The following is a 15,466-nucleotide window of genomic DNA, read 5'->3' on the forward strand; positions in this document are numbered from 1 at the left end:
GGTATTTTACAGCCAAAGTACCTTTGAAGGATACACTGTTACAACACAAGGGAATAATCATGGATTCAGAGCCTATGCAGAACTATTTCAATCACAATAAATATTAGACCATACAAATAGCGTGAATGAAACACTTGCCTCTTTCCGTAGTTCCTCACATATCGCTGCATATTTACTTATATGACAGTCCAGGCTCACAACATTACTCTTCAGCTGTAACAGGAACAAAAGGAAACCAGTGTTTATAAATAATTTTTTATCGCTCCTAAAGCTGGTGACTTAAAGTGAGAAGTGCATGAAAAGTCATTAGTCAGTACCAGGGCCTTTTAGCTTTAAAGTTATTTATTTCGAACAAAGCTGTAGGAAGTGTTACAAGTGTACTAACAAACAGCTAAAACTTTTGAATTCCACTTAACTGAAATGCTGAACTTCCTTTCTCTTTCTGAATCTAATCAAGTAACAAGTGTTTCGGTATTTATGCCTACCTTTCAGATAACTTTTAAGAGCAGGTTGGGTACAAATCCAATAAAAGCTGCTGGTTTGCAGTTCTCATGGAAAAATAGATAGCTTGAAGGAATATGATCATTCCCAAAACAAACGAATGTAAAAATTCTAATCTTCCATGAAATACAAAAAAAATTTCACTTATTCTGTTCATTATAAATCAGTGCCCTCAAAATAAGGAGTGGCTTATCTGCTTTGCATTTGAGCCAAAGCTAATGGATCATAAAGCTAAAGCTAGCAAATCTTTTCATCTCTTCAACACCCAAAGGCATTAAGTACACCTCAGGTCAGCAGTCAAGCTTTACAATGTCTTTAGAATGAAGTTCAACTTTGACTTTAAAAAAGCATGTCTCAACCTATGCCTGCATAGTTCCCATTCCCCATTACTCATTCACCAGGTTTAACACAAAAAAAACCCTCAATTCTTGTTTCAAATTTGCTTTTCATGCATTTCTAAAGCAAGCCCTCAGAACTTAACCAAATTGGGTAGGTGGTATTTTCCCAGATGATCACTCCTGGTATTTTCTGGTACTTGATACCCCTACCAATGTGTGAAACTAGGTTAGGGATTTTTGATTTGGAGATGCCAGTGTTGGATTGGGGTGGACAAAGTTAAAAGTCACACAACACCAGGTTATAGTCCAACAGGTTTGCACGTTCTCCCCGTGTCTGCGTGGGTTTCCTCCGGGTGCTCCGGTTTCCTCCCACAGTCCAAAGATGTGCGGGTCAGGTGAATTGGCCATGCTAAATTGCCCGTAGTGTTAGGTAAGGGGTAAATGTAGAAGTATGGGTGGGTTGCGCTTCGGCGGGTCGGTGTGGACTTGTTGGGCCGAAGGGCCTGTTTCCACACTGTAAGTAATCTAATCTAATCTAAAAGGTTTAATTGGAAGCACCAGCTTTTGGAGCACTGCTCCTTCATCAGGTGGTTGCCTGATGAAGGAACAGCGCTCCAAAAGCAAGTGTTTCCAATGAAACCTGTGGACTATAACCTGGTATTGAGAGATTTTTTTTAGGTTGTTTGCTGCATCAATTTTTCTTTAGTTAAAAATTACACAACACCAGGTTATGGTCCAACAGGTATAATTGGAAGCACACTAGCTTTCAGAGCGACGCTCCTTCATCAGGTGATAGTGGAGGGTTCAATCCTAACAGAATTTATAGCAAAAATTTCCAGTGTGATGTAACTGAAATTATACATTGAAAAATTGATTGTGTTAAGCGTTTCATCTGTTAGAATACAGTGATAGTTTCACTTCTTTCATGTGTAAATCACAAAACCTAAGTTGCATTCTCAGGTTAGCTGTTAACAATGGTGATAGCTAGACAATATGTGAAGCTTCTATAACCTGGTGTTGCGTAATTTTTAATTTGTACACCCCAGTCCAACACCGGCATCTCCAAATCAATTTTTCTTTGTTTTTGTTTTGTTTTAGGTCTATCAATTGCTTAGTGGTGGAGGACACACCATTGTAGAGTATTTGCTCTTAGGTTACAATTGCACAATATGTACAACTACATTTGGTCAGGTGTAATTATCAGGATCTTTGGAAGATGGTACAAGTACATTTTCTCCCTCAGAAAGCTCGAGGACAACCTCTTATGTGGGTGTATGTGACTGTATGTACCGTGAGCATTAACTCCTTTAATGATTATACTTTAAACAGTGACCCACATCTCAACCAAAAGGTGATATAGACGAAGATGAAAGCAGCTCGTACCTTATGCTGAGCTGCTCCACCGAGTAGAATCTTAAACCTGATCTACAGATAACACAAATATTATCCTGCTCAATAGATTATTGGAAATATTGTCCCATTCCAGCTTCTTTAAGCTCGCTTCCCTTCCTTTGTGACGGTGAAAGCATTATTTGAAAACATCACAAATTACTTTTATATTTCTTTATCATGGCAAGGCAGATTTTGGTGCTTTTTAATAAATTCTATAATTTAAAGATTCATAAAAGATAAATAAAAACAGAACAATATTGTGCAATTGGACATTTATCAAATTATGAGGCTACATACAAGATAAATGAGAATAAACTTACCGAAGATTTGATATCCTTAGCACGGTTTGCATACTTTAGGGTATTGTATGTATCTTCATAACTAATGGCTGAAGAGCTAATAGTGGCAATCATCACTGTACGGCAGTTTCCCCCTAATGAGTCCTTAAGGAGGCGGGTCAGCTTACTATCTCGATAAGGGATATGGGCCCTTTTAGCCTGAGTATATTGAGAAAGAAAGGAAAATAACTTTTATTGAAATTTCATACTGAACCCCTCTACAATGAAATCCATACAATATTCTGCATGTCATTAACAGCGCAGAATTCTGCAGGCACACAGTGTCCTTTTTGAAGGTTTAATGCAGCTGAGGCAGAAGCCTTCCCTCCAAAAGACTGTTGCACTCAGGCAGTATGCTATTTCTGTATATGTAGCATTCCTGACAATTCAGTATTGGCACCTAAATTCAACTTCGTCATTCTATTAAATCTATATTTAATGCTCAGCTTGTTACATTCATTCCCCAAGGCTCATGGGAAGTACAAATACATATAAGGCACAGTAAAACTTTTATTTACAGTTCTTTCCTACATTGCATGACATCAGAACAATTTGTAGTTAGCAAGGTATTTTTGGGGTGTAGGCACTGATAAAGTATAGGAAGGCGAGCAGTTAATTTATCCACAGCAAGTTCAGACAGTTAATCAGTTTAATAGTGACTGGCTGAGGAATAAATACTGGCCAGGGCACCACGGAGTTCTTTGCAATTTCTTCATCTTAAGTTCTCCTTCATGTTTTCAAATCCCTTGATTGCCTCATCATTCTTGATCTCTGTAAACTCCTCCAGCTTTACAAGCCTCCAGACATTGAGAGCCTTTAATTCTGGCCGCTTGAGCATCAGTGATTTTATTTGCTTCATTATTGATGTATCTGCTGCATCAGGTTTTGGCTCTTGAATTCCCTCCCTCTTTTTTAAGATGCTTCCAAAAACATTTCTCTTTGACCAAGTTCTTGGTCATCTGATCTAATGTCCCCTAATGTGGCTCAGTGTTAATACTTTCTTCTTAAATGTGCTGTCATGCATTCTTGGGTAATCTATTACAGGATGTGACTTAAATATTTACTGATATCTTAAAATTCAAATCAAAGGGCAAAGGGCAATCAGTATTTTATTTTAACGTCTCATTCAAAGGTTCACATCTCAGTTCAGTTCTCCTTCAGTAATGCACTAGAGATTCACCAGTTCATGTACTTAAGTCCATGGTGTGAGACTTATAAACTGAGCTAGCAGCTAAGCAAGCGCTACCAAACTAATCAAGAAGGGCTGCAAAGTTTCAAAGGCTTTTATTGTTTCTGACATAAATATGTTTAAAGATTTGAACTTTGACATGAATTCTGACAGTACTATCAGGTAGTGTTTTTTAACCCCCAACATGCATTGTTTCTTTGCTGTAATAGTTTTTGCTTTGCACCATCCATAGCCAAAACAATGCAGGTGACCTGATCCAAGATATCGGAGTTTCTGCATTTCCACTATCTGCTGATAGGTGCAAGAGCAGACTAACCCTCTCCCTCTGTGGGAAAATGGTCATCTTTCATGAGTCTGTAGAAAGATAGTTGAACAGAGAGTAGAAATGTTGAAACAATGCAATGTATTAAAAGTCAAATAATTATTAAATTAGACATTTAATAAACCTGCTGGTGCAGGTTTACTTTCTAAAGGAGGCCAACATTCAGCCATAATTCTGGTCATGTAAAAGAGCAGTCTTCAAGAAAATAAAAATGATGAATTCTTGGTGGAGGTGGTAAGTGCTATATAATCTTTGCCATAAAGTTATATAGAAGCATCAATATCATGCTTTTGAAAATAATTTCTGGTGTATCTGTGTTCCAAAAGAATTCACCAAAGTCTTATTTCATGAAAACTGTGCCGCTTGCCATTAAAAGGAATGACCTGTACCTTGTCTGCCAGTGAGTTAATTACATTTCCTAATGCAAGCAGGGAGCGGTTTATGTTTGCCCCCTCCCTAAATCGTGCTCCTTGAGCCTTAGTTGCATTGGCACGCTCTGATCCAGCTAGATCAATCAAGCACATCTTGGCAATCCGCAAATTCTTGCTGATGCTGGCAATACGATCTTGTTGCTTCACATACACCTATACCAAGAAAAAAAAGGAAAGCTGACAAAATACAATAATTATCCACATACATTCAGTCTCTCTGTCAGTCATGATGAACATCATCAGCTCTTAGACCGGTTACCTGTAATGCAATATATTAAAAGTCAAATGATTATTGTTACTAACCTTTTGTTTTAGGTAGCCCTACATCTCATTTTGTAATGAAATTTTCTTGGTTTTTAAGATACCCTATCTTCTGCTATGTGATATTCCCTGCCTCCTGGCTTGACCATCTGAATTTGAATATCGAAATGTACAAGACAAATTTAGGAATGACAGAAAGCTAGGAACAGAAGGAGCTGGTTCTATTAATCAATCATGGTCTAGCACAATAAAGAGAGATAATAAAACTTCAAGAAACCAAATCTTAGAAGCACTTTGGGAAACAATAAAGGCAAGAAGTCTCTTGTGAAAGTGGTGGACAGGCTCCCTGATAGTAGCTACAAAGTAGTATGGAGTACAAAAGAAGAACAATGGGAGCTTGTCAGAAAAGGCATAGAGAATTACAATCTACATATAGGCAAGAAAAATCAGATGAGCAAACGTAACGTGGATGAGGAATTCATAGAATGATTTTGTATAGTTCCTTAGAACACCACATTCTCGAGTCAAGCAAAGAGCAGGCTATACTAGACGTAATAAGTCTGTGCAAGGAGATAGAATGAATTCATAACGAAGACACCCAAGGTAGCAATGATCAGAACATGATTGAATTTCACAGTCAGTTTGAGGGAAAGGAGTGAGTCCAAAAATTTTATTTTAAAAACTTTAAAAAGGGGATATGGGCCGGGTGCTGGCAGGTGGAACTAGATTGGGTTGGGATATCTGGTCAGCATGGACGGGTTGGACCGAAGGGTCTGTTTCCATGCTGTACATCTCTTTGACTCAATGACAATCATGAAGGTCTGTTTAAATATCAATAGAGATGCAAGGGAATATTTCAGAATTACACAGACTGCATACATTCCAAAGAGAAATTAAAAGTTCAATGGTAGGACCCACAATCCGTGGTTAACTGAAAAGCTTAAAAGGCAGTAACAATCAAATATAAAAGCATATAATTGTGCAAAGACAGTTCAGAAGTTGGATAGAAATATTGACTGTTTTTCTCTCCACAGATGCTGCCAGAACTGTTGAGTTTCCTCAGCATTTTCTATTCATAGGGAGAGGGAAGTTGTGAAAAGGACACAAGAAATAATGGATTTTTATTTGCTGTAGGAGGATTTAAGACTGAACAGAATTAACAATTGAACATTTTGAAGATTAAGGGAAACTCGCATAGCTTGGGGGGTAACTGCTTTTTGGTTTCCACTTTGGAGCAATTCTGCAAAAGTGTTTGGATGAATATGAGTAATACGCTCCAGAGAAAGGGAAAAGATTGTAAAAGCAGATTATCTTATAGTAAAGAGTTTAGCGATAGTCCCAGATCATAAGTGTTTGGATATAAGCCTGAAGAGGTTATCTGAAGCTGAGAACATTTAAACTTTGGTGTACAATAGTTTCAGGAAAAGGCAACCTGATTTCCAGACAGAGTTGAAATCCAAGTATTAGGTAAAGGGACTTTCATGAGACTGCTGTACAAAAGATGTTTTGGGTTTGTAAGGGAGTTTTTTGGGTACTGTAAACATTTTTGGGATTATATTTTCTGCTGTGTTTAAGAAAAGTCATAACATGGTGGTGCCGGTGTTGGAATGGGGTGGACAAGTTAAAAATCACACTGAAGAAGGAGCTGTGCTCCGAAAGCTAGTACATTCAAATAAACCTGTTGGACTATAACCTGGTGTTGTGTGATTTTTAACTTTTTTAAAAAACGTGTAGTATATGGAAATAGTTTAGTCTATTGTATTTGACCTTAATTTCTTTTGATTAATAAATTTTAATTTTATAATTAAAATCAAATCTGCAAGATTGCATGCTTCTGTTCCAGCGACAGACTATCTCATTAAGACATTGTAGGCATATATAGAACACTGATAATTATCAATCTATACCTTAAGCATATTCAAAGAATGAGCTTCAAAGGTCCTCTGTGATAGAGAATTCCAAAGGTTCACAACCTTTCAAGGGAAATAATTTCTCATCTTGGACCTAAGCAACATTGCTCATATCTGGTTCTAGATTCACCAACCAGAAGAAACAGTTTACCTGCATCAACCTTGTCTAAGAAAACACCATATGATCTATACAGCCAAATTTCAATCTAGGATCTTATTGATTTAGTAATAACAGCTGAGATCACAACACATGTTATTACGAAAGCAACTCACAAAGTGTGAATGCTGGTAATAAAATAAATTGAAATCAATTACAGCCAATCTAGGAGTCAAGTATCCAGTACCATTTGTGCTTATAATCCTATAAATCCTTAAAAATCCTGTTGAAACACAATTTGGAAATATTTTAAGAGAAGAATAATTTTTGTTCTGGCAATTTATTTCACCTGAAAGACAGCATGGGATCGTGAAGACGTGGCGTTTGCGTCGGTTGGATGTTGTGTCCTGTTCAGGTTTCCATTTGCCAACATTTCTAAAAGCTCTTTAGCAGATTTGGGCTGTAGGAACATAAAACAGTCCCTAAGAAGACATTTTTTAAATTCAACAAATTAATTTTTGAGCAGTGGGTTATAACCAAATGAGAATAGATGAATCAGCTCACCTTCTTTTACCCTCCTCAATCAGTTGCAACAAAATATTTTATTTCTTTTTAGCATGCAGCTACACCTCACTCCCATTAAAACAGTTATGTAGTCACAAGAAATGATAAAGAGCCAATTACATGGCGTTACTGAGTGAATGCAAAATCAGTTTTATTCTTTGCTAACCCTGAGAAAAAAAATGGACACAACTTCAAGCATGCACACGCACACCAACACACACATACAAAGTTAAAACGGGATAGTGTCCTGGAGAAAAAACAATTTAATAGAATAAACAGATTAAGTCCTTAGGGTATTCATGAGGCAAAGTTTTAACCAGGCATCACAGTTGTTTAAAGATCCTGGATCAACAAGAGTTGTTAATATTGTAAGTATCCTTGATTCACATGAAAATGGATCCATGAGCAAGTCTGATTTTCAGTGTCATCGCTGTTTTGTATATTCAGCAGGTGCATAATTATCCACAGGCATAGCATTATTGGGTCATGCAGAATATTCTTCCACCCCTCTGTTATGGCTAACAAACACTGGTACACTTTAAAGGAGTGACTATTCTATGGAGAAGTTATTTTAGTGCAAAGCTACTTGCCTTTCATGCCTCGGGAATAGATATTAATAAATTGTCAATTTTATTGCTTCAAAACACACGGAGAAATGTTGGAGATTTTTGCCTACTTTTTCCCTGCCATTGCTCACTAGTAAAATGGGATTTGCATTTATATTGCATCTTGTGTTACCACTAGATGTCTCAAAGTGCTTTATGGCTGATTAATTGCCTTTCAAAAAGGTAAATAATGTTGTCATGTGGGAAACAATGTGGCCAATACATTTACAGTAAACTCCCACAACCCATAGTGTCCTAATAAACAGATAAGCTGCTTTTACTGGTTAGAAAACCAAAAAGAGCTACCCTGCCTTTCTACAAAATAGTGGTAATTATCTTTTACATATGTCCAAGCAGGTAAATGGGGCCTCAGTTGACCATTTCTTCCAAAAGGCAATACTTGTAACAATGCAACATTCCATGCACTGAAAGTCAACAGGGCTATCAGCTAAACCACTGCCGATACTATTCATTTCAGTTCAGAAATTGTGCTGTCGAATTACTTAGGTGTTGTTTATTGTTAAGCTGGATAATATTTTGTCTACATCTTCCCATCGTTTACCTACTATTTCCAATCATGCCTTCATCAAACACAACTTAACAACAAGCAAATTTTATTCCAATTCTCACTTATTACAATCACTCAAATTTTCTTTCTTGATCCTCAAGCTAGCTGATGTTTAAAGAATTCCCTTGCCTTAGCTACTCTCATCCCTTTTTCTAAATATAATTTTCAACCTTCCTCTGCTTAAGAGCAAAACTCACATTTACTTCCTTTTTGGCTGTAATGCATTTGAAAGTCTCATTCACTGACAAATTCATATCCACCATTCCTGCAACTCCATAATTACATTTCTCCAATCAGGCCCTATTCTTGTCATAGCTCTAAATGGCTCAAAATGAAAAAAAAACAAAATGACACTGTCTGAGGCTGTCCATGAGAGGTTTATCTTCAACTGTTGCAGCCTTTGGTGCAGCTGTGCAATGTTCCTCCACAACTGTCCAGCTCAATTGGACCACTCTTCCTAGGTACCACACTTACCTCATTGATTGTGGCTAGAGTATCTCTGGCAACAAAATATTTTCTTACCCCTGCACCAAAATCTGCTGAGACCATCAAGAATCAATATTTTGTCTCCTCCCCTTTTCTCTGTTGCCATTGTGCATCATCTAAAGTCATGGGGTCAACCTCACATATATGTTGATAACACCCAGTCCAATATTTCTACTATTCCATTAGTTTTGAGGTTTCCAGACTAAGTGTTTCACTCTGTCTTTGGTCAGTCATGATTTCGTATTTAAAGTATTGGGTAGACCAAAACTATTCTATTTACATCCCAGCGAAAACTCCATTCCACCACTCTTTCCAAAGAACATCTTAGAAAATAGTGGATTGCTTGCAATCTTGGCATCCTGTTAGGTTTTTATAAAATTCTGCTGTGTAATACCTTTAAAATCGAGGTAATGTAGAACACACATCCTTTATCTCAAGTACAGGCATGAGGACGAGGAAAGAGTGTAAGAGTCTAGATTAGTATTTGCTTCAAATCAAGTCAATCGCATAAAATACAAATTTCCTAGACTGTGTTAGGCTCAAGATTCAAATTAACTCATTAGATATCAGTTAAATCTAAATTTGGTTAAATCAAGATACAATCTACGTGTAAAATTAATAGACAGGTAACAAGGCTCAGCCCAGTTCTAATTCAAACAGGAACTAAAATTGTTGACTGCAGACTCACATGCTTGAAACAGCCGGCAAGGTTCAGATGCTGTCTCCTGTTATCCCGAAGTGACAAATATCAAGAGATTTTCCCCCACTTTGGATATTAATTTCATTTCCCATATATGGTCACATTTATGACTTTCACAATTCACTGAAGTCATCAAATTTAGCTTGTAACCTTTAGGTCACTGAATGTAACTTCATTGGACACTTATGACCCTTGGCCTATCAGTTTACTGAAAACATCCAAAGCAACGATATACTTAACAACTTAAATGTATTACTAAATCTTCATTGCAAAAAGAACTGTCTGGGATAACTATCTTTCTGACGTATGCTTTAATGTAACTAGTATCTGGTTCAATCTTATTTAATGCCAATAAGCTTCTTCAATTAATAGTTAGATCAGCCAATTTATATACACACCAAGCTGAACTCCCTACCCAATCTAATATCACTTCCTTTCACCTCTGCAGTACAGATTTTCCTGCCTTCGCCCAAATGCTACTAAAATTCTGTTTTGCTCCCGAATTGTGGTCATTGCCACCTCCTCATTTGACTCATTCAATGCTCTGGGCAGCCTGTGTGCTCCCTAAACTCAGTTTATCAAAACGTTGATCTCAATCTACCCTGCAAGACACATTCACCCATGACGTACATTTATTCCTAGCTGCTCAATACCTTTAATTTAGAATTCATGTGTATGTGCTTGAGCCCTCACCATGCATTGAATCCCTCACCACACAATCTCAAATGCTACATTTGTCTGCATTCTTCTCAGAGATTGAAGTTCCTCAAACTCTGCTATTTGATCATGCACCCCCTCCTCTTCGGACCAACTTTGACCGTTGTGTCATCAGCTGTGTTGGTACAATACTACAAATTCCTTCTCAAATTCTCTATGTACAGAATTTTTAAGAACCAACATCATGCAGTATCAGACAACTTGGATTGTCCGATTCCACGTACAGAACATCTAGCACAATAAATCCAAACAGGTGGGGAGAAGAAAAAGGTATTTTGTTTTCAACAATTCCTTTTCAAATATAACACACACTTGAATGAAATAACATTTATCCAATATCTAAACTTTCTTTTTCTACTGTCAAAAGAACCAAATACGGTTTGGCTGTGATCTAATTAAATGGCAAAAGAGAATCAAAAGGCTAACTCCTGATTCCCATATTTAAATACTTGCAACATATAAATAAGTAGTGGCACATCAGCGAATTTTATAATCTTTTAAAAATGTAAAAACATTCAATATTTCACCATGTAATGCACTATCTTGTAACATATATCCTGAATATGGTTAAACTTTGCAAGTAATTCTATCCTTTCCACTTCAAGACAGTACCTGGATAAATGATAATTTTCCTTATTTATTCATAAATGTCAAGTATGGCTTCTTAATATCTATATTGATAATAACTAATAGTAATGTAATGAAATGGTAAAAAAAAAGAGGGTACATGTGAACATTGCTCTGACTCCTACCTGATGAAAGCTTAGTCTCTGGACAACTGTTCCTTTCTGAGGATCCTCTCTTACAGCCAGTGAGCCTTTAGGTTCAAGCAGATCTTGTATCTGTTCATTGTACACCTGGCAATGCAATAATTGGTGTAAAATATGAGCATCATTTATAACTGCTAATGAATAACATTGATTCTTGCTGTTCGAGTAATGTCAAATCAAAAGACGACACACCCTGCCTGTGACTATGACTGCTCCAGTAGCATTTATTGCCCAGACTGTCTATCAATATTCCTTTGCTAGTGATATACCAAATCAGCATAATACTCAATGACCATAATGATAGTCATGCCCTTTTTGGGGGCATCAAAAAGCGTGGAGAAAAGAAATTGAACTTTTCACCTCAGAAGTTACATTCAACAAGACTACCTTTCCTGTGCAGTTTGATATATTTGGGATTCCTTTTATTGGATGATTTTAATCTAAGTCTAAGATAACAATGTTACGAAGTGCATGAATATATTTGACTGAGTGCAAAGATATGCAGCCACGAACCAATGAGCTTATAGTATGGAAAGATCCGATACTTTATGAATGTGAATACATATCATTACTTCCCTCTCCTCTTGCTCAGCAGAAGTTACAATTACTGAAGACAAGCCTCTAAGTACAATGAAAGGGTCAGGAAAGACTTAAGATGGAGGGGGTGGTTCAGCAGGCTGAGAATGCTATTGTTTAGATCAGAGTGGTGCTGGAAAAACACAGCAGGTCAGGCAGCATCCGAGGAGCAAGAAAATAGATGTTTCGGACAAAAGACCTTCATCAGGAATAGAGGCAGGAAGCTTCCAGGGTGGAGAGATGCTATTGGCCATGTGAAGCATTTTTGGAACAGTTATATTAGAAGTGTTGCTAAATTAGTTGTGAGTCACATAAGAGAACATGGACTCAAGGCCTAGCCACAGTGCACCGAAATAGAGGAGCCAATTTATATACATCTCCGAACAAAGTTAAGAGCAAAGGTCAAAAATCAAGAATTGCAAGGTACAAGTTCATTAGGCCTGTTAAGCATTGTATTTACTTTCTTGACTATTTTCAATGAGTCTGACTTAATTCCAGCTATTCTATTCCTGTTTTGACAAAAGGACTTGAAGACCTTTACTCTCTATTTCTCTAGTTTCTACTTATCCCTTCCCAAATTTGCTCCAATTTTCTCTCCACCTTGAAAGATGACTACGTTTTTGCCCAGAGCTAGCAGTGTCAACTGGTTGATTGTAAATTGCAAATGCCCAAAGGCAAAAGTTCTAAACAAATGTACCAGTTATGCCACAACATTACATGTATCACTTTAACATTTAGCAATAGATCACATGGCTGGCTAATCTCAGAATTTGAAACAGATTTATTTCACAAAATATGGCTAAACACTACACATCTTGTTTCATTTTCTGTCACATCGCAATAGAGCAATGTAATTTCAAATAGGCCGCAAAGTTGCTGATTACTCGGAGAATGAAAAAGTGTAGTTAAGGTTTCTTAATGATAAATACAAATGACGACGCTGCTTAAAGCACTTCACAGGAAAATGTTAACCAGCTCTATAGTATTTGAATCCAAGTGGAATACCTGGTTAATATAACACAAGATCAATTTAGAAAACTTTAGTTTCTCCAAATCATTCTGCACTATACTAACTTTCTGCATTTAAAGTTCCACACTTCTCGGGTAATTATTCCCCAAAATTTATAGAAATAATATTAAATGTTAAATTAATAGCTCATAGCATTTCAAACCTGATGACATTGACCCAAAGCATTGTAATAGTGCAAAGACAAATTCTAAACTCTGGCACAAAATATTATTTCTTACACATCCCAAGTTACATCAGTGTCTGCAAGCATTCATCAGCTAAAATTATTGCTTCAATGGACATTATACTTATTGAGCACTGCTGAAATCCATCCAACTCCTACAGTGCCATTCATGTCAAGCAGTTCAAATGGACTATTTTGTGAAACTTTGCTGGATAACAATCTTGGGGCTACAAGGATACTCAAAGGGGCTTCCAAGATAGCAATCGCAGAGAAGTCCAGAGGACCTGACAGCACAAAACTCAAATGGTTCTGATCATCTGCATTCCAAGGATAAGATTATTTTTTGTTATTTTCAGATGCCCATTTGAAAAGAAACATAATCTGAAGTTTTAATTGATTTCATTTTGGCAATAGTTGACACCACAGTCAATGACAACAGACAATGTTCTCCAAATTGTTAGTGCTTCAATTTGAATGTTACCATGCAACTATTGTGATGCAACCATTAGTTTGGAACATTTGGTTTGATTACCGGGTAGAAACAGAGGATCACCTGAACTAAACAGAATCTTTATTTATAGAAACTGGGTTTAAACAGGGGTTAACGTTTAGCACTGGCCAGAAGGTCAAAATAAAATATGCGCAGTCCAAGAAAAGCCCAAAGACCATAGGAAGACTACTGGCGAGTTTAAAGTACAAATGACTTGCCCTTGCAAACATCCATCCATAACCGCTGCTGAACATTTAACCCACACACTAACTTTACTTGTGATTATCCCTTGCCATCAGTCTTAACCAGCTCTCTGTACTTTTCCAATAATCGATGTGAACCAGTAATAATACTACCTGCAACCATCATCATTTATAGTCCCTTCACACACATTTACTCCTTTCAAATACCAGCCATGCACTCATTAGTCTGAGTTGGGAGTACACTGGATCAATGGCCGATTACACTCCATTGTGACTTCATCAATACAGAGTTACAATGCTATTAATTTCCCCAAAGTGTATCAATCAATTTTTTTGCGGGTAAGACAGATGAAGATCTTTAATTTCAAACTATAACTCCCCCATCACAGGTGACCATGCCTTCAGTTGATTAGGCCAGAAGTTCTGGATTTCCTTCCCAGAACCTTGCCTTTCCTCATTAAGGCACTCCTTAAAGAAATACACTTTGTCTAAGTTTTTGGACAGCTCAGCTAACCTAGTACGGAGGAACCTCAATTATCTGAAGGACTTATACACTTAATGGTAAGGTCCTCGGGAGTGTTGCTGAACAAAGAGGCCTTGGTGTGCAGGTTCATAGTTCCTTGAAAGTGGAGTCACAGGTAGATAGGATAATGAAAAGGGCGTTTGGTATGCTTTCCTTTATTGGTCAGAGTACTGAGCACAGGAGTTGGGAGGTCATGTTGTGGCTGTACAGGACATTAGTTAGGCTACTGTTGGAATATTGCATGCAATTCTGGTCTCCTTCCTATTGGAAAGATGTGAAACTTGAAAGAGCTCAGAAAAGATTTACAAGGATGCTGCCAGGGCTGGAGGATTTGGGCTATAGGGAGAGGCTGAACAGGCTGGGACTGTTTTCCCTGGAGCGTTGGAGCCTCATAGAGGTTTACAAAATTATGAGGGACATGGATACAGTAAATAGGCAAAATCTTTTCCCTGGGGTCGGTTTAGAGGGCATAGGTTTAGGGTGAGAGGGAAAAGATATAAGAGAGACCTACGGACCAACTTTTTCACTCAGAGTGGTACTTGTATGGAATGAGCTGCCAAAGGAAGTGGTGGAGGCTGGTACAATTGCAAGATTTAAGAGGCATTTGGATGGGTACATGAATAGGAAGTGTTTGGAGGGATACGGACCGGGTGCTGTCAGGTGGGATTAGATTGGGTTGGGATATCTGGTCGGCATAGACGGGTTGAACCGAAGTGTCTTCTTCCATGCTGTACATCGCTATGATTCTACGTCACGGGCAGGGAGTATTTCATTCGGTTAATCGAATTCCGGATAACATAGTTTAGTCGAGCATCGGGACATTGCAATCTTGTTGGATAATCGAGGTTCCTCTGTGTTTCCTCATGAGATGTTGCTTAATATTGCTTCTTTGCAGCACTCGGGAGCACTTATGTTAAAAGCGCGATATAAATATAAATTGTTGTAAAATGTTCATCAAGATAAAAAGGAAAGTAACGTTAAATAAAATTTAATAATACTGTCCATGTAGTTTTCACACAAAATCCCCTAAAAAAAAACACCCATCTCTTCACCTCCAAATATGAGACAGCAACTTCACAAATTTTCTCATCTTTCATCTGTTCAATTCTCTCATACAGTTCCACCATCGTGTGATACATCACTCCCGGCTGATCAACACTGCCCAACATTGTATAGGTCTTCCCAGATCCTGTTGCACCATAAGCAAAGACTGGAAAATAAAATGTACAGTACATTAGAAATTGTCTCAGTGGATATTTCTCACCAACAATCAAATGAATCTTTATCTCAGT

General features: G+C 37.5%; 1 protein-coding gene across 2 annotated transcripts in view; it reads right to left on the reverse strand.

Annotated features, from left to right (window-relative positions):
* Positions 1-15,466, reverse strand: part of LOC132831386 (kinesin-like protein KIF18A) — a 69,321-nt gene that overhangs the window by 40,232 nt on the left and 13,623 nt on the right. For both annotated transcript variants that reach the window (XM_060849504.1, XM_060849506.1), the window contains exons 3-8: positions 15,227-15,384; positions 11,172-11,276; positions 7,129-7,239; positions 4,470-4,664; positions 2,552-2,728; positions 139-213 (exon numbers count right to left, since the gene is read on the reverse strand). In XM_060849504.1, the coding sequence (XP_060705487.1) occupies positions 139-213; positions 2,552-2,728; positions 4,470-4,664; positions 7,129-7,239; positions 11,172-11,276; positions 15,227-15,384 (821 nt within the window). The remainder of the gene's footprint in view (positions 1-138; positions 214-2,551; positions 2,729-4,469; positions 4,665-7,128; positions 7,240-11,171; positions 11,277-15,226; positions 15,385-15,466) is intronic.

The sequence above is a fragment of the Hemiscyllium ocellatum genome, chromosome 33 (genome assembly GCF_020745735.1).
Source record: "Hemiscyllium ocellatum isolate sHemOce1 chromosome 33, sHemOce1.pat.X.cur, whole genome shotgun sequence".
NCBI classification, from domain to species: Eukaryota; Metazoa; Chordata; class Chondrichthyes; order Orectolobiformes; family Hemiscylliidae; genus Hemiscyllium; species Hemiscyllium ocellatum.